Below are 27,951 nucleotides of genomic sequence, written 5' to 3' on the forward strand. Positions count from 1 at the left end.
ATGTGTACCGGGGGTTGTGCCAAGTGCCTGGGGGGCACCCTCATTCCCCTCATGGTGTTTGGCATCCTGGCGAACATCCTGTTATTCTTCCCCGGAGGAAAAGTGGTAGACAACAATGAATACCTTTCCAAAGAGGTCTGGTATTTCGGAGGAATACTGGGGAGCGGGCTCTTGGTGAGTAGAAACGCCTTGAAATCCCCCCGAAGGAGCTGCCCCCCTTCTTCTGAAGTCGGGCCTCACTGCCCCGGAGGACACTCGGCCACTCAGGGGAGCCGGGGGGTGGCTTGGTGGACAGTCAGTGCCTTGACCGTCCCTCTACATCCGGACCTGACAGTCTGGTGAAAAAGACTGGGGCCGGCGGCTCTCAGGGCCCAGGGAAGTTCCAGGAGACACACGGAAGGTCACAGAATTTCTGAATTCTAACCAGAGAGGGGCTGGGGGGAGGGGTGGTGGTGAAAACACCCTCCAGTAAACGGATGGACTGAAAACCACCGAGAGAAGCTGGTGTCAGTGGATTCTTCATCCACCCACAGCCAAGGCCTTCTTGTTCCTTGTTTCCAGGAGACACTAGGGGCCTCTGATGGAGAGAGAGACACTTTTATGACCATAGAGGATATACATTTCTTTCTTTTGCTAACCCACAATCTAAAAGGAAACTCGGGGTGTGAGATCTTAGAATCTTGCTCCATTGAAACTGCAGTCAGGCCAAATGGCGTCTAAATACTCCATAGCACCGGTCCCCGCCCCGCCCGCCTGCCATACCCTTTGGGCACCGAGTCCCCATCAGGGCTGTTGCCCCCCACACAGCCAGGCAGGCAGGCCCGGCTCTGAGCGCTTCTCTCGCCTCAGATGCTGCTCCCGGCGCTGGCGTTCCTGGGCCTGCGGAACAATGACTGCTGTGGGTGCTGCGGCAACGAGGGGTGCGGGAAGAGATTTGCGGTGAGTACCGGGGGCGGACCCCGAAATCAGTCCTGGGTACAGTGTCCCCTCGTGGTGGGCATCTCGAGCGCGGAGACAGGTAGCCAGCCCCAAGCAGGACTCTGGGGACGGCTGGTGCAGGGATATAGAGAATTTCCTGGGTGCAAAGTAACAACACAGGTATACGCCACCTCGGGTGTTACAAAGAAGCAGGGTGTCAGGACTGGGGGGCGGCGCGGAGGACACCAAGCCTGCAGGTGGGGAGGCGAGATGCTCCCTGGGCCTCTTCCTTCACACACCACACACCGTCCATTTCTCCCGGGTGGGGAGAGGGCTTGGGCATCAGCATTCCTCACGGGTGGGAAGAATTCGAGGACGTGGGGTGGTGGGGTCCCGTTTCCGCAGCTGGCCTGTCACTGCCCTGCTCTCTGGCCCCCGTGCTCACCTGTACACGAGGAAGTTGGACTAGATCCGATTCCCCGAGTCTGGGCAGCTCTGCCGGTGTCCAGGTGTGCTGTGGTTGGCAGGAGCATGGAAGACGACTTGCTTTTCAATTGTCCTTCTCCCTTTCGGGTGTATCACGAAAATAACCTTATTTTATAGAAAGAGATCTTTACTATTCCTAACCCATCATAATCCCCCTTCCTCACCAAAGGGGACCCAGCCCCCAGCTCCAGGATCGCAGCAACTTTAACAAAGAATTCAGTGATACTGGGTTACGTTGGCTAAAGACTCTGGTTTTCCATTCAGATGACGATATGAATGAATGAAAGAGAGGGCTGACTTAAAGAAAAGTACTAAGAGCGAGTACACTGACGTGGCAAAGACGAAGGTAGAGCTGGGGTGACGGCGGGGTGATGAGAAAGGTCAGCTCCTGCTCCAACCTGAACCCCAGTGATGAGCTACACACACTTACCTTAACTTCTCCAAGATCAGCTCTCTGCTCTGAGACAAAACTCGTCGTCATTCTTTCTCACCACTTGCTCATTTATTCAATCAAAAATATCGCCCTGGCCTCTTTGGTTCAGAGGTTGGAGTGGTGGCCCAGGGACCGAAGGGCAGGTCCAGGGCATGTGCCTCGGTTTCAGTTGGGTCCCCCACTTTGGTCGGGGTTGTGTGGGAGGCAGCCAGTCAATATGTCTCTCTCATGTCTCTCCTTCCCTCTCTCTCTTTTTGTCTCTCTCTCTCTCCCCCTCCCACTTGATCTGAAGATAAATGGGAAAAAAATATCCTCGGTTGAGGGTTTAAAATATATATAAATATATTAATGAGCACATTTGAAGGGCTGAGGCTGGTGTCCTGTTCACACCACATGGATTTCCACGTGAGATAAAAGATCACGCAAAAGAAATGTTCTTGCCTTCTTAACACCATCCCGAGTCCCAAATGAGCATCAATTATTATAATAACCTTTATAGTCAATTACAGGAGACAGGGGTGGTGAACAGACAATACATTATCCAGATGATGTATTATAGAATTGTACACCTGAAATTTGCATAATTTTATTAACCAATATCAACCCCAAAATTCAATAATAAGAAAAAATAATAAAACATTCATTTACAAAGAAATGTATACTTTACAAATTATTTTATATTATGTTATGTATTACATATAATATGATGTTTTTAAGTGATTAAGATAGGAAGAAATATGTAATTTATTTTCTGCTTGACATGTAATCCTGTTCTACGTGGAAGACTTTGAGGGAATAAGTCGAAGATGAGCATTTGGAAAAAAAAAAGTAACTGAGGAAATTCAGTGAAAAGGAAAAAGACTCGCTGTAGGACAGCCAGCTCATTCCCTGGTATTGGATAAAGGGAAGATTAGCCCTTAAAACAAGGGCTTTCCGCCCTGGCCGGTTTGGCTCAGCGGTTAGAGCGTCGGCCTGCGGTCCGGAGGGACCCGGGTTCGGTTCCCGCTAAGGGCACGTACTTCGGTTGCAGTTTGTCCCTGGCCCTGGTTGGTTGTGCGGGTGGCAGCCACTCGATGTGTCCCTTCACGTCGATGTTTCTCTCTCTCTCTCCCTTCCTCTCTCTCCTTCCCACTCTATCTGTACAAAAAATGGAAAAATATCCTCGGGTGAGGATAAAAAAAAACAAAACAAGGGCTTTCCCTTTGTTTATTTTTAATTTTTGGTTTATATACAACCACAGGGAAAAGGGAAATAACATTCCAAGTATTATGCCAAATTTGTTTTTTGATGAGATCTCAGTGAGGTCCGAGACCAAGGCGGAAACTTCCTGCTTGTACAGGTGCAGCTGGTTCCACAGGGTCGGGAACGTCTGTTCTGCCCAATCCGAGGGGTCGGCCTGAGCTCCCCTCAGCCCCTCAGCCCCTCAGTCCCTCAGCCGGTGGGATCTGCCCTTGGTGTGAGTTGAGGATGACACCTCCAAGTGACAGTCCACAGGGCCAGTGCCCATCAGAGGACCAGGCAAGCCAGTGGGTAAACTGAGGCACCCGCCCCCGCGGCCCTGGGCCAGGGACCACCCACTCTGGGATGCCTGCAAAAGCGTTTACTCTTCTGGTTTGTTTCTTTGAAATCAGCGGCCAACTGTTCCAAATAGAGTTCACTGAAGTAGGTAAATACCTTGCTTCTTTTTTAAAAATTTAAAAAGTACCATGGTACTGCGCGGCCTGCATGTTGGCAGAACAGCCCACACTGGGCCAGGCTGAGCCCCTGGTTTAGCGGCGCTACCCGCCCCCAGCCCGCCAGGGCAGCGCGCCCTCTCGCTGAAGCCCTGTCCCCCTGTGATGGAGAATCTGGACGGAGCCGTGCCGTTCCATGAGACACTATGTGCAGACTGTCAAATGAAGAAAGCAGAGCATCATCTGTGCTCTCATGCGGGAAGACTTGAGTTATTTCCCACAGGGCCCTGCAGGTGCTGGAAGAGTTCTGTGCAACATTGTTTCATTCACCCTGGTGACCCAGGCCCTGAGGCAGGCAGTCTGGGCTGAGGCTGGTCCGGCCGCTGTCCCGCCCTGCACTCTTCGCTCTCTCGGCCTCGCTCTCCCCTCCCCTTTACGATGTCTTTCTGGAACATTCCCCAGAAGTCAGCTGCATCCTTCTTTTCCTTTCTTGGGGAGTAAAACCAGGAACCAGGGCCAGCAGTAGAACCAGGATGTGGCCACTGCAGAGCAGGGAAACCCTGGGGTCACCTGGCTGGTGGTGTCCCGGGGGGACTAGAAAGTGCAGGTGAGCTCTCCTCTGAGGCAGAGCACAGGGAAGCCGGCCCCAGGGCCCACCCTTCGAAGTGAACCCCACTAAATGAGAGCTCAGGAGAGAGAGGAGGGGACTTCAAAGGGGAGCTTCCAAACCCTGACCTGGGTTTGTTTTCAGATCTCAACCTCTTTCTTCCATGCTGGAGGGCCTCGTGCAGTCTAATCCTTTGAAAAATTGATCCCCCAGGAATAAACAACACAGCTAATTAATTTAATCAAGTCACTCATGTTAACTATGTGATTTGATAAGAGCCTTTTGAAGACTTTGACTCTGCCTTGGCCGGTTTGGCTCAGCGGTTAGAGCGTCGGCCTGCGGTCCAGAGAGACCCGGGTTCGGTTCCCGCTAAGGGCATGTACCTCGGTTGCAGTTAGTTTGTCCCAGGCCCTGGTTGGTCGCGTGGTTGGCAGCCACTCGATGTGTCCCTTCACGTCGATGTTTCTCTCTCTCTCTCTCTTCCTCTCTCTCCCTCCCACTCTATCTGAACAAAAAATAGAAAAATGTCCTTGGGTGAGGATAAAAAAATAGTAATTAAGAGAAGACATTGACTCGAAGAGCATCTTTAATAATGGGACTGAAGGTGGATCGGACTGAAGGTGAATAGATAAGGGAGACGTTAGGGGCAGGCACACATTTCATCATCATTTTTATGTAGATAAAGTCCCTCCCCAGCCCTGGGCAGGGCTCCACGGCTGATAGGTCTGTGGGCAAGGAGGGTTTTGGTCAGGTCATAAGGACATATTCACTGTAGCGTCCGCGCTGCTTCCCATGCCTGGCTCACCAGCGCCGCCTAGGGACGCCTCCTGGGTGAGCATCTCCAGACTACTCCATCTAGTTTGAGGGATCTTTGCGAAGACAGTTCTTTCCTTGGCCTGCTCTGTGCTTCCCTTCCATTCTGTCTTTAAAAATCGATGGGAAAATATCCAAAAAAAAGAAGACAGTTCTTTTGAAATCATAATCTTAATAATCTTGAAAGAAGAAATACCGTAAGGAACCCTCTCTCTCCACGAAGTGTCTTTCACGCTGTAAAGCGGATCAGGGCACCGGCTGCCTCTCACAGGGACCCTGCAGGTTTGGGGAAGGTGTGCGCACCAGGGAAGGGCCGGCTGGACCCGGTGCTGGGCTGCTGAGCACACAAATGTCCTCCATGAATGCTTGTCGGATAAATGAAGTGAGAACACTCAGGAGGGATGTCAGGTGATTTCCAAACCTTTAGGCTCAATTCTCACAAATTCTTCTCGGTTAGGCATTGAACACCCCACTTTATAATGAGGAGTCTGCCCTGGCCGGTTTGGCTCAGCGGTTAGAGCATCGACCTACGGTCCAGAGAGACCCGGGTTCGGTTCCCGCTAAGGGCACGTACCTCGGTTGCAGTTTGTCCCCGGCCCTGGTTGGTCGTGCGGGTGGCAGCCACTCAATGTGTCCCTTTCACGTCGATGTTTCTCTCTCTCTCTCTCTTCTTCTTCTTCTCTCTCTCTCTCTCTCTCTCCCTCCCTCCTTCCCTCTCTCTCTCCCTCCCACTCTATCTGAACAAAAAATGGAAAAATGTCCTCGGGTGAGGATAAAAAAAATAAAATGTAAAATACCTACATGACATTACTTTCTAGTGCACACCCCGCCCCGCCATTCTCCCTCCTTCCCCAGCCTGGCCGAGGCAGAAACTACAGGACGTTAACGTCTTAAGTGGGGAACCCTTCAGGTAATCTCTTTACAGCTCTCAGGATAATTGCTAAGGGGAACCTCCATGCCCACCGGACATGTTTCTCCAACATGTTGCCACCACTCAAGTCTCTAAAGTCTCTAAACACCATGTCCCCAAACCACCCCCTTTCCTCCCTCTCCAGCCGCCAGAGCCTCCTCCCTCTGGCTCAGCAGACATCAGTCCACACCTGACCAAGGACCCACCTCGGATAGGGACAGAGCTGGGGTCTGATCCTGAGGGGTCTGTCTCCAGGGCCGACAGAGAGGGAGGGCATTTTAATTTTCCATCCCAAGGGAAGCGTTTAGAGCAGATACACAAACACATATCTTTTTTAAAAAAAAAAACTTTTGTTTTCTTTATTGATTTTAGAGAGAGAGGAAGGGAGAGGCAGAGAGAGAAATAGAAACATTGATGAGAGGGAACATCTACTGGCTGCCTCCTGGGGAGGCACTGGGGATCAGCCCACAACCTGGGCGTGTGCCCTGACCGGGAATCGAACCGGCGACCTCTTGGTGCAGGGTCAACGCTCAACCACTGAGCCACACCGGCCGGGCTAAACACTTGTCTTTATCAGTGTGGCCAGGACAGGCGTGTTGAACACCCAGAGAGTTAGCCTGTCTGCTTTTCTTTTCCTGCACAGACTGCTCTCTGGGCACAACTGTGTTTGTGGAAAACAAGAGTATGGGAGGGTATGATAATGAAAAGACTACCATGTAACAATAACGTGTATCAAGTGCTTGCTAATGACATGGAAATTATCTGAAACTTGGAAATAGACAGAGATTTCTGGGTATCCTATCAGTGAGGTACTGGGTGGGCTGTTAGATAATAACCTGGGCTCATCTGGTGTTCGAGAGCATGTACCTCTGACGATCTTACGTGTTATGGCCTCCCTCAGGCAGTACTCATTACTGACCTTGTTCGCAGAATGGAGGTGGAGGCCTCAGAGAGATGAACTTGCCAAGGTCACAGGGAGTGACCAGGACCCAGACCAGATGGTCTGCCTGTCATTCATGCCCATGACTGTGCACTGTAGCATCTCTCTTTACTATGTATTTGTTTAGATGAGGAAAAACATTTCCACAGTACAAAGACCACAAAGAAAGCCTCCCATTCCTGGCTCCTAAGTCTGGCTTCCCCTCTCCCTCCAACCCCAAAGGTTACCACTGTTCCCAATGTGTCTTCTTCCAGAGATTTTCCAACCTATTGCCTAGTTAAGAAAACACCAATTTAGAGTATCTGTTTCTAACATACTCCACTTGATCTTAATAATTTTTCTTTTAACAAAAAAGTTTGTATCTTGAAACCCATGACATGTTAAAGTTATTCCATACTAGTTTTAAGACTGACTCTATCTCTGAGGAGTGAATTTGGCAATTTTTAGACTTCTGAACTTTAAATTATTCACAGCAAAGTGACACAATGTAGACCTTGTGTTGTGTGTTTCATCTGGAAACATTATGGAAAATCAGTTTGGGGTGTTGGTTTTACTCATTTTAAGAAGAGATGTTTCAAATTGGAATATAAAAATAGAACATGCCACCTGTAGTTTTATAAAGTTCTAACCCAACGCCCTATTTTCTTTGGGTAGTTTTATTAAGAACTTAAACATCTTTGGTTCCATTGAGAGTCACCGTGTCCCTCTGCTCTGTTACATTCTCCTCCCTCCTGAGAGTAACCATAATCGCTTCCAGACCTGCACAGAAGTTTTATACGGGTTTATCGAGGACACACTGAGGACTTGCCAGGAAGCAAGATCTCAAATGCTCCAGAGAATGACTGTTTTGCTGGTTCTTTTATGCATTTTGAATTAAGGCGGGAACATAAGGAAGGTCACACGGAGGCAGGAGGAAGCAAAGCTACAGACCCCTGTGATTAGATTACAGGCGAGTTAACAAGAGCAGGTGCTCCCTTCAGGGCGGCTCCACCTTTGAGGGCCTGGGAAGGAGGCATTTCCAAGCTGGGTGAACCAAGATGCACGAGAAGATGGATGGGGTGTGGTTTAGGGGAAGACAAGCCTATTCAGGGCCAGGTGCCTGGCGACCCATCATGACCTGCCCAGTTAGCAATTATGATCAGATCACCCTGTGAGGTTCTTTTCAGTGAGATTTGATACAGAGGCTCTTTTTCATCCACATTACAAATTCAGTGCACATCATATCCAACCCTTTCCTTTTTTTAACTTTGACTACAAAAATCAGTTTTCAAATATTGGCAGCTGGTGGTCCTACGCACCAGGCACCCTCACTGCGGAAGGTGGCCAGTCTAGGTGGAGAGGTACCGTACATATTAAATACCCACCAGCTTTCAGGAGATTCGTGCAAAAAGAGGAATGTAAAATATCTCATCGGTAATTTCTATATTAGTTACATGTCGAAATGATAATAGTTTAGATATGTCGAGTTAAGGAAAATAGAAATACTTTTTTTTTTTTTACTTTTTTAATGGTGGTTATTAGGTAACATTGAATTAAATGTGTGCATACAGGGTGAGACAAAAGTAGGTTTACAGTGGTGAGCATGCAAAACACAGAGTTTATTCTTGTATCGCTATTTATTCGTTACTGTGTTATTTGCCGTATGAACTGTGAATGCACTTTTGCTCCACGCTGTGGGTATGACTAACACAACTTCATTGGACATGTTTAGAATGGAAAGAAACTTTTTGGAAAAGAGGAAACTGTCTCATTGATACTTTATGTGGACCTGGTTCTTCATTTTCTCAGACTTGACTAAAACGCGGGAGGTTCGCCTTTGCATCGATCGCTGGGTGTGCGCTGCTGTCTGCTCACAGGTCCAGGGTGCACTTCCTCAGCCCACAGCAGGACCGCACGAGCCAGTCTCCTCTCGTGCTGGCCCGTGGGTGTTCAAACCCTGGGTGCTTTAGCTGAAGGGACCTTCTAGAACCTTCCACCACGTTCTCCTGTTCCCCACAGGAGGCTGAGGCCGGGCGCTGGGAGCCTGGGTGATGCTGAGAGGGCTGGGGGCCAGGTCCCCAAGTTGCTTTCCTATAAATGCCTTTCCTTTTCATTACAGCAATTTTAGATACTCTTATATTCTCAACAACCGACAGTTTCATGGTTCCCGACTATTAAAGAGAACTTAAGTTCAGAGGTCAAGTAAGCGAAACACTAAGTTTCCCTCGCAGGCCCCTTGACTTCTGAGCCGGACCAGGGCCACGCACGGGGCTCCTTGCGGAGCAGACGGCCGGCGCTGGCGGTGTGCCCGGCGCGCGTGTTCGAAGGAGTGGCGGGTGCGGGACCCTGGGTGGGAGGGAGAAGACCCCAACTCATCATCGAGCTCGGCCCCTTCTCCACAAGGGACTGAGAAGGTCTCAAGCCCAGAGCGTGGGCTTCGAAAGCGGTGGCCATGGAGTCATCCCCGTCCCACCACCGGACTATCGGGCTCAGAGCGATTCCTTTGGTTTCGAGTCGCCTCCGTGTTCCGTCTGGAAAATGTGCATCACACACCTCGCAGGTGTGCCGGGAGCAGGCGACGAGACGACGCAGCCACAGCGCTCGTGGAAGGGGAGGGGAGGGCAGGGATGGTTTCTGACACCTTCTTTTCAACAAAAGTACAAGATAGCTCAGAGACGGAGAACAAGCTGGAGGAGCTCTCAGAACGGGAGCAGCCTTTCCCGAAGCATGTTCTTGCGAGAACTCACACAAAGAACTTAGAGGCTCCATGAGGTTGGGAAACTGCAAAGTACCGCGTGTACCCCAATGGAAGGCAGTCATCAATATCAAACCAACTCTCAGTGTCCCATAAAGAAGTTTCCAAATGAGCTCTTAACAAACATGACTATACAGACTTCCAGGGGCACATGCTTATTTTAAATCATGTCATAGAAAATAGACAATAATTTTAATATGTTGATTTTGAAATATGGCTTTCCCCCCACGCATGCATCTTTAACATCAGCATGCTTCGTTAACATCTGCGTCTCTGCTGCTACTGAAGACACCTGGGGAGCCATCAGAGCTCCCCCAGCATCTCCTCCGTTTTAGTCCGGACACAGGTTGTCAGTGGACGTTTCGCTCTTTGTCACGGTGTCAGCTCACGGAGACCAGCCCCGCATCCACAGGTTCCCCGGCAGGTGCATGTTGACGACCCCCAGCTGTGACACTGCGTGTGCTCCTCCAGACGCCCTTGGGAAGCGTGTTGGCCGCAGTAGCCAGCACTAGGAATCGTGAGGCCGACTTTCCTCGTTAATGAACATGTTAAACTGTGTTCGTCAGCTCTGTCACCAGCATTAACTGGGGTCTATCTGACAAGTGTCTTCCCCACACAGGACTTGGCTGTTCGAATCCACCCTGAGGAAGTGCCTAGTGTCTGATCAGTGAAATAGAGACTCACACCTACGGCAGGACCCTCGGTTCTGAGGGACAATTTGGGAGCTAATAGTTTTCTTCTATTTCTGCATTAATCGTATGTTCCCTTCCTGAAAGTTCACACACACTAGCATACCACAGAGATTCTTGGAATGAAGCCTATTTAACTTTATTAATTCAACAATTTCTATAATTATTCAAAAAGACATCCTTTGGAAAAGAGACTGCCTGTTCTAATGTGATACATTGACCAGAATTTTCATTTACTTATGACCTTGGTTATATTGACAAACATTCTTGAAGGTGAGAGTGTATTTAGGATAGCCTAGACACAAAAATCAAGAGGGAGAAACGTCTAACTAATGAGTAATATGAAACCTTAGCCAATGGAAACATCCAACAGGTATTTGTCCAGTGTCTTTGATAAGCTGGAAAGAAGAAAAATCTGACAATTTCCTAATCACCTTCAAATAACTAACTCACTGTCCATGGCTTCAAGGAGTCTGTGCTCTGGTGGGGAAGACAGACAGGAAAAGGTACACATCTTGGTATTTCAGGCACTGTGCCGATAGAAGTTTAGACAGTCAGGTACCGGGACTCGGAGGCATGATGGAGGGATTGGTAGGTTCTGTATGGGGAGTCAGACAAGGCTTCATAAGGCACACGGGGCCAGAGCTTAGTCTGGAAATTTGCACCAAAAATACATTTATGTACGATATGAAAACAAATACCAACTAAAGTGGAACTCCATTATTACCTAGATTTCAATTGTCTCGGCACAGTCAGGTCTTCTTGACCCCCAAATTCCATTCCCAAAATATACATCGTGATAAGATTGCCAGTAATACACAGAGGGAACAGGGAAGTATCTGACATCTAACTTAGATTATCACATCTAATTTTCACAACATACCCTTAGGTAGGTTTTATCATGCCCAATGCATAGATTGGGAGAACCAAGACTCTGAGGAAACATACGTTATGCAGAGCCGTCACACAGAGAAATTTGGCAATGCTAAGATTTGAGTCTAGGTCTGCTGACTTTTAAACTTTTGCGCTTTGCAAGCGGCAACCATCGACAGATCATGTTGTATCTCATACCAAATGGCCTCAGGCAGGGCACCGGCAACAGTTGAACTTGGTCTGAATAAGAGCCCCTCCTACGAGTCATCCATACGCCCAGCCGCCAGCGTCAAGACCACACCAGAGCGCCACCCAACCACCCTCATGAATGACACACCCAAAGGACAAACTGGGCAGGCCACCGGATCCCGCGACAGCAAACTTGCTCTGTAGCATCAGCGCCTGCACACAGCTCCTTCACCGAAGTCACAGCCAGTCTTCACAACCTCGCAGCCTGTGGCCCGTCCCTCCCACGTGACCTTCCAACTGCAATCAAGGCTCAGCTACAGCAGGAGGGCACACGCGACCCACATAAGAGACAAACCTGGAGCCCCTGGCTCAGGGGACCAGGAAGACTGTGTCACTGGACCTCATAGGACACTTACCTAAGGCCACTCTACCAAGGTTGGGAGATGTAGCAGCTCTGCCCAATACATAGAAACAAACACAGGGAGGCAGCCAAAATGAGGAGAAAAAGAAACACGTCCCAAATGAAAGAGCAGAACGGAACTCCAGAAAAAGATTTAAACAAAATGAAGACAAGCAATCTACCAGATGCAGAATTTAAACCACTGGTTATAAGGATGCTCAATGATCTCAGCAAGAACTTCAACAAAGAGATAGGAAATCTAAAAATAGAGATAGGAAACATAAAAAAAAAAAAAAAAAAAACCAGTCAGGAAAAATACAAAAGAAAAAATCAACAACAAAATTAGATGAAGCAGATCAACGGCCACTGGAAGACAAGGAAGAAGAAAACACCCAATCATAGCAGTGAAAAGGAAAAGAAAAGAATGAAAAATATGAAGATAGTTAACGGCGCCTCTGGGACAACATCAGTCCTACCAACAATCATATCATAGGGGTACCAGAAGGAGAAGGGGGGAAAAAAGGAATTAAAACCTATTTGAAGGAATAATAATAAAAAGTTGCCCTAACCTGGAGAACGAAATAGACATAGAGGCCTAGGAAGCACAGAGTCCAAAAGAAGGTGAACCCAAAGAAACCCACACCAAGACCCATCATAATTAAAACGCCAAAAGGTAAAGTCAAAGAGAGAATCTTAAAAGCAGGGGCGGGGAGGGGAGCAGTTAGTTACCTACAAGGGAGCTCCCATAAGACTGTCAGTTGATTTCCCAAAAGAAACGTTGCAGGTCAGAAGGGATTGGCAGAAAATATTCAAAGTGATGAAAAGTAAAGACATACAACCAAGAATACTCTACCCAGCAAAGCTATCATTTAGAATTGAAGGACCGATAAAGAGCTTCCCAGCCAGGACAAAGCTAAAGGAGTTCATCACCAGCAAATCAGTATTACACGAAATGTTAAAGAGACTTCTTTAAGAAGAAGAAGAAAAATTAATGAATAAAATAACAATAAATATATGCCAAGTATTACTTTAAATGCAAATGGATTAAATGCTCCAATCAAAAGACCTATGGAGGCTGAATGGGTAACCAAAAAAAAAAAAGAGAGAGAGAAAAAATCCTTACATATGCTGTTTACAAGAGACTCACTTCAGATTGAAAGACACACACAGTCTGAAAGTAAAGAGATGGAAAAGATATTTCATGAAAATGAAAACAAACAATCAAAAAAGCTGGGTTAGGCCCTGGCCAGTTTGGCTCAGCGGTTAGAGCGTCGGCCTGCGGTCCAGAGAGACCCGGGTTCGGTTCCCGCTAAGGGCACGTACTTCGGTTGCAGTTTGTCCCCGGCCCTGGTTGGTCGTGCGGGTGGCAGCCACTCGATGTGTCCCTTCATGTCGATGTTTCTCACTCTCTCCCTTCCTCTCTCTCCCTCCTACTCTATCTGTACAAAAAATGGAAAAATATCCTCGGGTGAAGATAAAAAAAAAAAAAAGCTGGGTTAGCAATACCTATACCAAACAAAATAGACTTTAACACAAGAGACAAAGAAGAACCCAGCAATATCCATTTCTGGATATTTATCTAAAGAAACTCAAAATAATAATGCGAAAAGACATATACATCCATATGTTCGTTGCAGAATTATTTACAAATAATAGCAAAGATATAAAAGCAATCTAAGTGTTCATCAACAGATAAGTGAATAAAGAAGAAGTGGTACATATATACAATAGAATATTATTTGGCCCGAAGAAAGGAATAAAATCTTACCATCTGCAACAACATGGATGGATCTAGAGGATATTATGCTAGGTGAAATAAGTCAGACAGAGAAAGACAAATATCATATGATTTCACTGTGGAATCTAAAAAGCAAAATAAATGAACAGACAAAACAGAAACAAACTCATAGATACAGAGAACATTTTGATGGTTGCCCAGTGGAGTGGGGTTGGAGGGCTGGGTGAAAAGGAGAAGGAATTAAGAAGTACAAATTGGCCCTGGCTGGTTTGGCTCAGCGGGTAGAGCGTTGGCCCGAAGACCAGAGAGACCAGGGTTTGGTTCCCGCTAAGGGCACGTGCCTCCTTTGCAGTTTGTCCCCAGCCCCACCCTGACTCTCCCACATCAATGTTTCTCTCTCTTCCTCACTCTCTTCCTCCCACTCTATCTGAAGATAAGTGCAAAAATGTCCTCAGGTGAGGATAAAAAAAAAGTACAAATTGGTAGTTACAAAATAGTCATAGGAATGTAAAATATAGCATAGAGAATATCGTTGATATTGTACTAACTATATATGGTGTCACGTGGGCAAAGATTTATTGGGGTGATCACTTAGTAAGTTATGTAAATGTCTAATCACTATGTTATATATCTGAAACCAATACAATATTATATATCAACCGTAAATTAAAAAATAAAAAATTATTTTAAGAAAAAAAAAAAACTCGTACTTTGCACTACACCTTTATGTCATCAAAATAATAGAGATGATAATTTTCCATTTCTATTTCCAAAATTATTCATTTTTCCACATTACGCTCTTATTGTTGCTGAAAATAATCATTGCATCTCAGAGCCTAATATTTTTCATCTGTAAGAGATTGTTTGCCTGAATGGACTCCAGGATTTATTTTCTGCCTTTCATATTGTTTGACTTTTTTGCCTTTATAATTTAAAAATAAGAAAGCTGCTAATACAATCAGCTTTTTTACTAAGTAATCTCTGTCATATAAAAACATTTAAAAGAACTGTAATTGTTGCCCAACCAGTTTGCTCAGTGGTTAGAGCATCAGCCACAGACCAAAGGATCTCGGGTTTGATTCTCAGTCCGGAGCACATACCTGGGTTGCAGGTTTGATCCCCGGCCCCATCAGGGTCGTGGGGGAGGCAACCAATCAATGTGTCTCTTTCACATGGAGGTTTCTCTCTCTCCTCCCCTGGCTTGTTTAACCTGAAGAAGAGAAAACTTTCAGAGAGTGGAAGGAATAAAGAGAAGTAAAATATAAAATATGCTTATTTAAGATATAAAATGTCCAGATTTTTCTTTAAAAATTTTTCCCTTTATTGATGTTAGAGAGAGAGGAAGGGGGAGGGGGAGAGAGATAGAAACAATGATGAGAGAGAACATCAGTTGGCGCCTCCTGCACGCCCCCCACTGGGGATCTGGCCCACAATCTGGGCATGTGCCCTGACTGGGAACCGAACTGGAAATCTCTTGGTGCAGGGTCGACGCTCAACCACTGAGCCACAGCAGCCGGACTAAAATGTCCAGATGTTTTAAAGGCTGTTAACACATGAGAGAGGTGAGCTTAATCTTTTTGACCTCAAGGAATGTAACTATGGCCAATGAGGAGAATTTCTAGACTTTCGCTCTTTCTCAGAAGCAGAACCTGCGAGCTACATAAAACCACAGAGTGACTTAGTCTCAGTGAAATTATTAAACCAGAAAACATTCATGATCACTTTCAGTTGTAAGAGTCTTTGATTCTGTAATAGACTGGTCTTCCATAGCACCCCTGCACAGGAGACTCTATACTTAACAAGAGTGAAAACCTGGGTTCAGGGGTATCAAATCCTAATTAACACTTCGGTCATCAATAAATAAGTGAAAAAGATATGAGCAGGAAGTAAAGAGGGGACAAGCGACACCAAATTTCACTCTAGGACACCCAGAGGCCCCCTTTCCTGTAAAGACTGGCTTCTACCTGTAAGGTCCCTGTAGTCACCACGCTCAGCCACTGGCTGCTCAGGTGTGTTGACACCAACCTACGAACCACTTTAAGAACCTGTTTCTCTCCTCTTTCAGATGTTCACCTCCACAATATTCGCTGTGGTTGGATTCTTGGGCGCCGGATACTCATTCGTGGTGTCAGCAGTCTCCATCAGCAGGGGCCCTAAATGTCTCATGAACAACAACACGTTGGGCTACCCCTTCCACAACGGGTAAAGTACACCCCACAATGCCCAGTCGTCACCACAAGGGTCAGACCATGGCCCAAGGGGAGAAACTGCACATGTCCCGTCACCGTGATGTACAAGTCTCGGGCACGCTGCTCTGTGGGGCGGAGCTGGGCTGTGCGCTGGACCAAAGGGGCACGAGAGCCGCTTTGACAGAGACCAGGAGAAACAGTGAAAGGGGCACCTCGGCTGCCCTGGGGAGGGAGATGTGCGGGGTCTTCACTGACGCCCCAAGTTCCTGGCAGACACACGAGACGACTAACAGTATTGATACACAGAGAGCACGGCTTCCATTGCAAAGCTCACTGGAGGAAACAAGAATGATTACTCACCAACAGGGCTGGAAGGCTTCCCCGGATTCCCGGAATGAAACAATGTTTCAAGGTGCAAATGTGTAGCTAATGACATTGGAAACATTCTACATTCTTCACGAGAAGAATGTTAATAGAACTTAATTAAATGTTAATGTTAATAGAACTCATTAAGATGACACCATATTTTCATGGTGCTTTGTAGTTTAAAATTTTCCTTTGTTTTTTTTTTTAAACAAGATTACGATTTAATATCCGTAACAACCCCAAAAGGTCATGTACTTCCTGCCAAGCCAGGCTTAGTGCACTTGACTTGCTCAGCGCCAGCAGCCAGGTGGGGCGGGGGCAGGGCCCGAGTTCACCCCTCCTGCCCCCAGGCTCAGGCTCCTCTATGACACCTTTCCCCTCTGCACGCACTGCCCGGTGCCCCAGCCCGGAGCCTGTGGAGCTGTCCACATTGAAGCTCGTGTCAGTGACATGAAGCGGGGAATTCCGCAGTCACAGGGCCTCTTTCAAGTCCGCGGTGGCCACACCTGCTGGTAGTGACGACTGAAGCTCAGACACAGGCAGGCCAGCGGCAGGGCCCCGCGGTGCTGGGTGGACTCGAACCCCCAGGGCTGAGCCTGAACCCCCAGGGCTGGGCCCGGCTGCTCTGTCAGGAGAGGTGGCTGTGAGGTCCCCCTGCAGGCGGAGGAGGCTCATTGCTAGAAAATCCGCAGGACCCCGAGCTATGGACTTTACTCATTTACAGTGAGAAGTTAAAGAGGCTCCGAGCAGGCTTCAGGCAGGGGGTGGCGGTACCGGTTCTGTTGGGATCCGAGGTCTCTGTGTTCACAGGTTTCACGTGAAATGTCACCCCTCCTTCTCTGCAGTTAGACAGGAAGGCAAGGCCTCTGGTACACTCCTGGGACAGGCAGGGACCCACAGCGTGCTGGGCACTGTCCTCTCCGGGCACCGAGGCTGCGGGCCCCTGGTGCGGGGCCTCAGACTTCCGCTGACCTCTAGGGGAGGGCACGGGGCGGGGGCGGGGGGCACGGGGGGCTGGCATCAGCACAGAGTGGGGGGGGCAGAGGGCACGGGGCGGGCAGAGGGCACAGGGCACGGGCATCAGCACAGAGCAGGGGGCAGAGGGCACGGAGCGGGGGCGGGGGGGCACGGGGGCGGGCAGACGGCACAGGGCGCGGACATCAGCAGAGCCGAGATGGTTTGCTATGTCTCTGTTACGTGAGTGATACAATCCAGATGAACTTCAAAGCAGTTAGAGCGCATCTGTGTCCAAAACAGAGGCGAGAGGGAGAACCACGGCAGGTTCCAAGTCGCTCTGCGGGCAGGACAGTGGTCTCACCCGCCTGGCACTAAAGGCCATACTCGCCGGGCACGCGCCCACCTGGGCAGACAGCCCAGCCAGGAGAGTGACCGCTGGTCTGTGGGCGGCACAAGAAAGCCAGCTGGGAGAAGGACAGGAAACCAGTTTTCAAAGTGCCCTTTGTTTGTCCTTCTGGAGAAGCAGTTTTTCATCCGCTTCACCGCCAGGCGCCGCCGTCGCTCTGTGATGGACACTGCCGTCCAGGCTACTTCATCCCCTCCTCGCTCCAGCGGAGCCGTCCATCAGTGGGCACCAGATGGAGCCGTGTGATGGGCAAAAGCTACCGAGTCCACCTTGCGGGCGAGCAGGACGTGTCAGGATCCTGCCCCGTCTGCTCACCGAGGGCGCCGAAGGGAGAGGTTCACACACCTCCTGTCCGCACAGTGGCTTCAAACCCTGAGTGATCAGTGAGCACTCCCTGGGTTGTGGGCCAGAGCCACATCCACGGCACTGGCCAGGTGACTTCCCGGTAGGAGAGGTTGTGACTGCTCCTGGTGTTTCCCTCGTGCCCTGACTTTGGGACTTCATCCCACAGAAGGTTTAAGCCCACTCCCTGTGCAACGAGGGAGAGAAGGCCTGGCTGGTACAGGAAGGAATTTCCGGGGGACGGACCCCACTGCCTCCCCTGCCCCGCATCCTGTCCTCGGCGGCGTGTGGCCTCCCTGCTCAGACGGAGTGCACATGCCCCGACCCTCTCTCCGGCTGCCAGCCCAAACCTTCGATGGCAAGGCCCGTCTTCCACCTCCTGCAACAACAAGTGAACCTCCTGGTGCTACGTGCTTCTGTTAGCAAGATGCTTTCACCCACCGGGCCTCATCCGACCCTCCAGAACCTTGTGACACCATGAACTCTCCTTCAGGGGACACGGCGGAGGCCCAGGCAGCTGACAAGTGACCTGCCCCAAAGAATGTGTCTCCGCGCGACCGGAGTCACGGCGCTCCATCCCGAGCTCAGCTCATGCCGACGGGCGCCGTCTGCTTTGTGTGCGGATCCCAGCCAGCAAAGTCCAGGGCCTCCTGTCTGCAGTCTTTCCTACAGGCCGAGGACTCTTCTTACCGCCGGATCCCCGCGTGTCAGCATCGCGGAGGGTGTCGTCACGGCTGCGATGCTAACACACGTGCACTGGGGAGGAGGAGAGTAATCACTGGATGAGCCCAGAGTCCCCAGACAGCGGCCCCCTTTCCTTAGCACCAAAGGACAGTGGCGACAGCTGTTCGTCCCTCCTCTTCCTCCTCCTCCAGTTCATGATTAAGGTCTAAGTATTTACACCCATTATCTCAATTAATCTTCCCAAGAAATCCGACAAGCGTGCTTATCCCTGACGCAGAAAAAATGAAGTCCAAAAGGTAAATTTGCTGAGGGCTCCCCAGCTCGTTATTCGTAGAAGGAGAATTAATAAACAAACAAACAAACAAAATAAAACACTTGGCCACGCCCTGCTGGTGCCGAAGGTGTCCCAGCGCGGGGGGAGGAGGACAGCGCCGGCCCTGAGGAGCGCCTGGCCGCCTGGGGTGACAGCTCGGCAGGAAGGTGGAATGGAGCGGCCAGGAGAAGCTCCTCGGGGCGGTGACCAGGCTGCTTTCCGAGGACGAAGTGGCCTTCCAGGAGGGAGGGGAGCGTTCCAGGGAGAGAGAGCAGCTCCGGGCCCCTGGGAAAGGCCTGGCCCGCTCAGAGAAAGGGCAGGAGCTCGGGCGCACGTGAGGGAGAGGAAGAGAGGAGCACCCCGCGAGGGGGTGACTGAGCAGCAGGCTGGACCTCCAGGGCATCGAGGAACAGCAGAGGACGTCGGGCAGGACATGAGCCCTTGGGGTTTCGGGGCGAGGGTGCCGGCAGCCAGGGGGTGGCCGAGCAGAAGGGCTCAGTAACTGGAGGGCGGGTGGACAGTGGGGCTGGGGCTCAGCGGGAGACAGACTTCAGGTCCTCTGACCTGGCCTCTTCGGGACCAGGTGTGGGGGGAAGGAATCAAGCTGGACTCAGGGCCCCAGATCTTCAGTCATGTCGCCCTCAGATGCCTTGGCTGATGGTCATGTTAAAGGAGCGGAGACAGTCCACGTCCTGTCCTGAGAACCACACCAGGAAGCATCCTCCGGAAGGAGACGGAAACCCAGACCCTCGGAGACACCCCCTCCCGGCTTCCTGTGAAGCGAGCCCTCCGCCCACCCAGGGCTTCCTTTCCGAGACGCCGGGCGCCTCCCCTCGGACCCCGCGCTGCTGAGAGGGAAGCAGCTTGCTCAGGGCCGGGGACAGCCGTCGGGGAGAAGCCAGAGGAAAGACAAGGACATTCGGCGGGGGAGGACAAGGGACAGCCCAGCGCAGCACCATGGCTCCTGGGGGAGTGGGGAGGCCAACATTCTCCCACCCCGACACAGAACCGAATTCAGCACAATGGTCTGCCTGCACTTTGCTACACTGCCTGCATCTGCACTTCGAAGATTACTTATTAGCAAGGAACCCCCTAAACTCTCCTGGACACACTCCCTGGAGCTGAAGGCCACATCCACAGCAGGAGGGTGACATGGGACCGCATCTCCGGTTCGCCGCGCTCAGGAAGTGGGACACACACAGATGTTAAGAACCAGCTGAGCCCTCGGCCTAACCAGACATGGGGACGGTCATACCTCGGCACGTAGTCGTGACCTGGGCGATGAATGCACGTCTCAGCTCTTTACCCGTGAAAGGAAGCAACGGAAAGACCTTTGTTACGGGCGCAGGCGAGAATGAAATAGCAGGATGTACCCGAAGCGCCCAGCAGAGTCCCCCCCACGGAGTGCCTGCCGACCGGTCAGCCTTAGCGTCCGTGTCTGCGAACACAGCTCCTTGCAATACTGCAACGTATCATTGTGCATCAGAACTGTCCGAAACGGCATGCTTGCATAATCCGGGGTTTCATTCGAATCTTTTCAAACAGTCAAAAGGATTCACTAGAATGATCTCTTTATGGTGGTGTAGGTAACCCTTGATGGGCACACTATTCTAGATGAATCTCTGTGTTTGATCACTGTCATGTTGCAGAGAGACTACGGAGATGAGGTACTTGAACAGAGAGCGCTGTAATGGTTCGGGCGCTCGCTGTGGAGACAGACAGACCTCAGCTCAAACCCGGGCACTTCCATTTCCAGCCTCAGCTTCCTCATCTGCATATGGGTCACCCACCCAGTGACTGAGCCCGAAGGCCACCGTGTGCGGCATTGACTGGTCAAGGACAGCGACCTCCGGGGAGGGCTGGAGGGGATGTGAAGCGCGGGCCCAGGGCCGGACGCGGCAGGTCACAGCAGTGGCAGCTGCTGTTACTCACGGGAACCCCCTGTGCCCGAGCTGGGGGCGGGGGCAGGGCCGTGGTCTGTGCCCGCGTGAGGGACAGCCCCCGAGAAGACAGCCCAGTGCCCAGACGACCACCCCGGCGCTGGGGAGCACAGAGGGGCCAGGGCCGCCGAGGGCAGGAGGAGCGTCCCGCTCTGTCCCAGAAGAGGGGGTGGCACCTCAGGAGCCAGGCAGAGGGGCCAGCAAAGCCTTCGGGCTGCCCGGCCCCCCTTCCGCCGCCAGCAATGGGCGCAGGGCCTCCTGGGCTCGGTCCGGCGCTGACGGTCCCGGCCGCCCGTGGAGGTGCCCTTCCCGAGGACAGGGCGCTGTGCACTGGGCTCAGGGGGGCGGCTGTGCACGGCCTCCGCTCCCCTGGCTCGGAGAGTGGGAGCATGATGAGCCCCCCGGTCCATGAAATGAGAGCCCTCTCCCCGGAGGACGGAGAGCAGTCACTGCCGCCCCTCTGAGAGTCTCCAAACCTGAGAGTCGGGCCAGAAGGGCCTGGAACTGCCGTCCCTGGTGGTTTGTGACTGCTCCAGGCGCCCAACTCCAGCCTGGCTTCCAAGCTCCCCGTGAGCACTGTACCGCTCTCCCCACCAGGGGGTGCTGTCGGGACACCACTCTCACAGGCTTCAGGACAGGGAGGAGCTCAGGGGGCCAATCACTTCATCTCAGGGTCTTCTCTTTACCTAAAGTGCCTGGAAAATACTGTCTCTTGGTAACTTATCATCATGAAGTGTAAAAACTGCAAAGATAGATAGGACTGCATAGAAAAATGTGGAACAGAGACCAATGTTTAAAAAAGAGGTCTTGCACAGTACATAAGGTGTATTATCTCAGTGAATTCTCACACTGGAGAGGGTGTTTTCGGCCTGTTTTATGGATGAAGAAACTGATGCTGCCTGGTGGGAAAGGGATGGGAAGGGGAGTGAGCAACTGTATGAGGAGCACACCGCTCGTTACAGGAAAGCTTGTATTCGAACCCAAGTCCATCCGAATCCAAAATACCAGGCTCTCTCCTTTAGACCAGACAGCGAAGATTAAGTGAAATAACAAAACTAGTGTTTATCGAGCACTTACTATATGCCGGCCACTGTCCTAAGCACTCTATTAGTATTAAGTCATTTAATCCTAGGATTAAATGTCTCCAGGATTTCACAGATAATATTATTACTGTTTCACAGATGAGGCACACAGCTTGAGTCGCTATTACCTGCGCTCTTATGGAAGCTGAGTCCATGCTCTAACCAATATTTTATTTTTATTTTTTCTTTATTGATTTTTAGAAAGAGAGGAAGGGAGAGGGAAAGAGAGACAGAAACATCGATGAGAGAAAACATCAGTTGGCCGCCTCCTGCACGCCCCCCACTGGGGATCGGGCCCACAACCTGGGCATGTGCCCTGACCGGAATCAAACCGGTGACCTCTTGGTGCAGGGTCGACGCTCCACCACTGAGCCACACCGGATGGGCAACAATGTCTTATATTTAAATCAAGAGCAAGCGTTCCTTCCTTCGTTCTTCCAACTGCTAAACAAGGCATCTCCATCACTGCAAACAGTGTCCACGTTTTAACAGAATATATTTGCGTAATTGTGCACTGATTCCTAAAGAATTCATCGGAAACAAAGGTCCTCAAAAATAACTCGAAACAGTAAGGTGGTGCTGCTTTGGTGGCACATGCGGACAGTCTCCCACTGAGGCGACAGAGGAGGCATAAGGGGCGGGGGGCACTCTGTGGCTCTGAGATGTGAGGAGAGATGACAGTTACTTGGAGGACGGACCCACTGTCCTGATGCTGAACACAGCGCACCTCACACCCTCCTCCGCGGGAAGCCCTTGGGGCGGGTCTCCCAGTGTGCGGACTCCGTGTCCCTAGGGCGGGTCTCCCAGTGTGCGGACTCCGTGTCCCTAGGGCGGGTCTCCCAGTGTGCGGACTCCGTGTCCTCGGGGCGGGTCTCCCAGTGTGCGGACTCCGTGTCCTCGGGGCGGGTCTCCCAGTGTGCGGACTCCGTGTCCCGGGGGCGGGTCTCCCAGTGTGCGGACTCCGTGTCCCGGGGGCGGGTCTCCCAGTGTGCGGACTCCGTGTCCCGGGGGCGGGTCTCCCAGTGTGCGGACTCCGTGTCCCGGGGGCGGGTCTCCCAGTGTGCGGACCTGGTGTCCTGGGGGCGGGTCTCCCAGTGTGCGGACTCCGTGTCCTGGGGGCGGGTCTCCCAGTGTGCGGACTCCGTGTCCCGGGGGCGGGTCTCCCAGTGTGCGGACTCCGTGTCCTGGGGGCGGGTCTCCCAGTGTGCGGACTCCGTGTCCTGGGGGCGGGTCTCCCAGTGTGCGGACTCCGTGTCCTGGGGGCGGGTCTCCCAGTGTGCGGACTCCGTGTCCCGGGGGCGGGTCTCCCAGTGTGCGGACTCCGTGTCCTGGGGGCGGGTCTCCCAGTGTGCGGACTTCATGAGTGAGCCCCTGGTCTCCTCTTCGGTGTCTGTGACACACGCATTAAGGCCCAGAGGGCTCGGTACTTCCAGCTCATCAAATCGTTTGCACGAGGAATTCCCGCAGGTTGACAAGTATACAGGGGTTGGCAGAATTAGGCTTACATGTGTTCGTTATGAAAATAAGACGATAATTAATAAATAACAATGCAAGAATAGACTCTGTGTTTCGCGTACTCATAACTGTAGACCTACTTTTGCCCATCCCTATATAGTTGAGTCACATTCACAATTTGCCTACAATTAGGTCTTTTAAAAAGTCAAGCTTGCCCTGGCCGGTTTGGCTCAGCGGTTAGAGCGTCGGCCTGCGGTCCGGAGAGACCCGGGTTCGGTTCCTGCTAAGGGCATGTACCTTGGTTGCAGTTTGTCCCCGGCCCTGGTTGGTCGTGCGGGTGGCAGCCACTCGATGTGTCCCTTCACATCGATGTTTCTCTCTCTCTCTCTTCCTCTCTCTCCCTCCCGCTCTATCTGAACAAAAAAAAAAAAAAAAAAAGTCAAGCTCGCCCTGGCTGGTGTGCTCAGTGGTTAGAGCGTCAGCCTGTGGTCCAGAGAGACCCCGGTTCGGTTCCCGCTAAGGGCATGTACCTCAGTTGCAGTTTGTCCCTGGCCCTGGTTGGTTGTACGGGTGGCAGCCACTCGATGTGTCCCTTTCACGTCGATGTTTCTCTCTCTCTCTTCCTCTCTCTCCCTCCCACTGTACCTGAACAAAAAATGAGAAAATGTCCTCGGGTGAGGATTAAAAAAAAAAGTCAGGCTCTTCCCTTTAACTATGTGACACGGTTATACTTTCAGGTGGCTTCAGATGGCCACTAGACCTGACAGAATTGTGTCAAACACCCTCGCGGTCCCCAGTGACAGCAGGTGGGACAAAGCCGGGGACGTGTGCGAGATTCTGCTCCTGAAGCATGTTCATTTTCCTGGCCCCTAGTAGATGCTGAATTTACCCATCATCCTCTCCGTCAGCTCACAAATGTCACTCTGTCACTGAGTAGCTGTGTGACCTAGGGCAAGAAACTTAGCCTGTCTGTGCCGCAACGTCTTTGTTTGTGGAAAAGGAAGAAAAGAACCATCCCTGTTCTGTGGGAAATAAAATAGTTAACACGGGGGAAATGTTTGGAACAGGGTCTAACACAGTACTTAGTCTATAAAAACATTAGGTGTTGTTGTTAAAGTTGTTACGGGGTATTTTTCTTAGAGCGTGTAAGTGTTTGGATGGAAATTACTGCAGAAGAAAAAGTCTCACAGTGACGTTTTAGTCTCGGGTATGCCTGCTTTTCATAGCTGTCCCCTTCCCCCGACAGGGACTATCTCAGCGACGAAGCTCTGTGGAGCAAGTGCGTGCAGCCGGAGAACGTGGTGTCCTGGAATCTGACCCTCTTCTCCATCCTGCTCGTCATAGGAGGGGTCCAGATGATTCTCTGCGCCATCCAGGTGGTCAACGGCCTCCTGGGGACCCTGTGCGGGGACTGCCAGTGTTGCGGCTGCTGCGGGGTAAGTGGGGTCTCCGACCTGACCCCGCAGGCTGGGACGCCAAGGCTGGCCTCCCACGCTAGGGCAATGACACGGTGGCAGCCACAGAAAACCAGAGCCGGGCTGGACCTGCCGGGCAGGCCCTCCGTCGGCCCAGGGGACAGCGCCCTTGTGTTGCTGGACCCAGGTCTGCCCTCCGTGCATGTTCACGTACCGGGCTGAAGCCGAGCAGATTGTAGCCTCACACCCGCTGGCCCTGGTCCTGCAGGCAGAGGACTGTGTACACACCCAGAAACCTACAACGACGGCACGTGCAAGTCCCCAGGAAGTGGGCATGTGTCGTGTGCACATATAGGCAGCAGTGACGCATCCCGGTCTGGCCCCAAGTGCTCTCACGTTTCCCAGCTACAGCTGCTCCGTGGGTTACAGTTGCCAAGTAACATACAGAACACACTTCAGGATTTTTTCTTTTTCCTAGAAAGGAACAGAACATACCAAAATACAAATAAATAAAAATTCTGTATTTTGATAAAATATCTGGTGTCAAAAAAAATGCTCGTAAGGTGTGGGAAAAATATAATCACAAAGCATTTGGTCTCAAAATTTACTGTAAATCATTAGCAGAAATATAAAAAAATAAAATCAAACTCTGGGAAGCAAGACAATGTATTTAATTCAACTAATGACCAAACCAGATCAGTCAATTATTCATACACACAAAGTTAATTAAATATACAGAAGAGTGTATAAGGGGAAAAAAAACTATTCACTTCTCTAATTGGAAATTACATAAATAAATGTAAATAGAGGTCTATCTCCTTAACATAATAGTATTCCCTAATTTTAAATGAATTAAATATTTTTAAAAATATTTAACAAGCATTATATGTCTATAAGCCAAAACGTGTGTATGTGTGTGCATGTGTGTGCACACATGCAGATATACAGAGAGGTACTCAGTTAAAAAGGCTGGACTTTGCCTTGCATTCTGTCTGCCCGACCCCAGCTCCCCTGGGGAATGTTACCTAATATCTTCCATATCCTCCCAGAGTTCCTTTTTTATTGTTTTTATCCCCATTACCTTAAGAGGATTTTTCAAAACAAATTAATAATATTTATGAGATAGTGTTATGTAAAAAGAGCAAACTACAAAATAAATGTATACAGGTTATAAAATTAGATAAAGGAGAAAAAACCAAATAACATAAATAAATAGAAAGGACCTCAAGGAAATCCATCCAAAATGTTAAATGATAGTTGTTTGTGGGTAAGAAGACTTTCATTTTTTCCATTTTCCTACTTTATATTATTCAATAGAGGTTTAACAATTATATATTTTAAAATATAAAAAAGTAAACAAAAGGTTCCAAAAATATGCCATAAAATACATGTATTACAAGTAAATTTTATTGGCTATTGGCTTTTTTGTGTAATTTTTTTTATTCTATTGTATTGAATTTAAATTTTTTGGTCAATAAACACAACTCAAGAGAAGAGAGATCTACCAGTTAATCATCAAAATTATTTTTACTAGAGCAGTAGGAATGTTGAGCATTTGAATCTTGTGATTCCTCCAAATGAATTCTTGCTTTCTGAATCAGCAGATTCTTGTCCTGTTTTCACAGGAGACACTTTCTGGTTAGGTAGCACATTTTCCGTGCAAGATTTATTGCAAATACAGCTGCTCTTTGACCAGAAGATAGCAGTTTACTAAATCTGATGTTTTCTATAAATGTAAAAACATGCCCATAAATGTCAGAACATTGACTCTTTCCAGTGAGTATCATCTATGCAGGTACCATATTTTTGCAGTTTTAATGAATGAATCACTGGATAGTCAAGAGACAGTAGATGGTGAATGAACCCGGCTGGAATTCCCTCCTTCCTTCCCTTCCTTCCTCCCCTTCCTTCCTCCTTTCCTTCCTTCCTTCTTCAACCTTTTATTTGGAAAACTTCAAATCTATATAAAATTTAAAAGAGCAATACAATCAACATACACCTGTGTGCTTTCGCCTGGATATACAAGTTGTTGGTATTTGCTCACCGTCTCCTTCTTCACCATCAGAAAGTCATTTGCAGACATCATGCAGCCTCATGACTGTTTCAGCCACTCAGGTCGGGGAGGGAGCCTTTCTTTTGCCTGCTGGCCTCTCAGAGGGCAGGGCGGATTCCTGCCCGTAGCACACCGTGAAAAGTCGGGGCTCCCGCAGTGACGTCATAGCTGAGTTACCGCGGGAGCTGCCTAACTTCTCACAGTCACCGTTACCCCAACGCCTTGATGGGACTGCTGCAGAGAGTGAGCAGATCAAATGCGTTCACTCGGGCAGAAAACATTTATGAGAGGTTCCTGAGCCGGCACAGTCCTTGCATGAGGTAATAGATAAAAACGTGCTTTGAAATTCCAGCTGTGGCCTGGGATGAATCCCAGGTCTGTGGCCTTGACCAAGTCAGCTACCCTCACCTGTTTTTTGATAAAACGTGATTGTTAAACCAACGTCCGAAGGTTGCTGACTGTCTAACACGGGGTGATTAATATACATTCATTGAACAGCTACGGGGCTCTGCACATGGTACTGACTGTTATTTACTAAGAGCCTGAAAATCGGTGAGGCAGCCTGGCTTCCAGAAAAGGAACACAATCTCTGGGTTCAAATCCTGGCTTCTCCACTTAGCTGCGGCTTTAGAGACATCACCTGACCTCTCTGTGCCTCTTATAGAAATTATTTTTGATAATAAGTGACGCAAAATAAACTGAAGCTTCAACTCCTATAACCTAAACACAGTTAAGCTCTGAAACAAAGTCAGAATAGTATAGAAAACATTCAATAAGTAACCAATAAGGGGTAGGATTAATCAGAGAAGAGAGGTGACAGGGAAGGGAGCAGGGAGGGGAGAAGTACGCCCCGCCCCCCCCCCCAAAATGATGTCATATTTAATTAACTTTTTCTACTTTCTAGGGAGATGGACCAGTTTGAACCTCTGTGATGACCTTCTCTAACTCGATGGCATGTGAAGATACATTCGACTTACTTCTCTCCATGGGGTTGTCTGTGTCCACCTGCTTCGGATCTGTCAAAGCTCAGGGAAAGCACAGTTATTCCTTCTCCCTTCCAATCAGCTTAGCTCAACTTGGAGCTTTATGTCAGTTTCAAATAAGAAACAGGTTGCCCAGATTTATCAATCTTTCTAATTAGCTTCCTGTTGAGATTGAAGAGCAGGTAAATAGCTAATCTGTCACAACTTTTTCTTTAAGAATGAAAAATCAATATCACATGTATTGCCACACTGCTGCTTAGCATACACAGGTGTTTATATCTCTGGAAGTTCAACATAATTCAAAGGAGAAAAGCACTTTAAAATGGGCAACTAAGACCTATTTTTGTTGTCAAGATTTATGGG

The 27,951-nt window shown here is 49.7% G+C and overlaps 1 protein-coding gene across 1 annotated transcript; it reads left to right on the plus strand.

The window, feature by feature from the left end:
* LOC118617874 (transmembrane 4 L6 family member 4) lies at nucleotides 1-27,527 on the plus strand. The gene is made up of 5 exons (XM_036243910.1): nucleotides 1-174; nucleotides 850-939; nucleotides 15,469-15,605; nucleotides 24,384-24,573; nucleotides 27,510-27,527. Exons 1-5 carry the CDS (start codon nucleotides 1-3, stop codon nucleotides 27,525-27,527), a joined length of 609 nt encoding a protein of 202 aa, XP_036099803.1.
* The last annotated feature ends 424 nt before the right edge of the window (nucleotides 27,528-27,951 follow it).

Source organism: Molossus molossus, unplaced genomic scaffold, assembly GCF_014108415.1.
Source record: "Molossus molossus isolate mMolMol1 unplaced genomic scaffold, mMolMol1.p scaffold_m16_p_5, whole genome shotgun sequence".
Classification (NCBI taxonomy): Eukaryota; Metazoa; Chordata; class Mammalia; order Chiroptera; family Molossidae; genus Molossus; species Molossus molossus.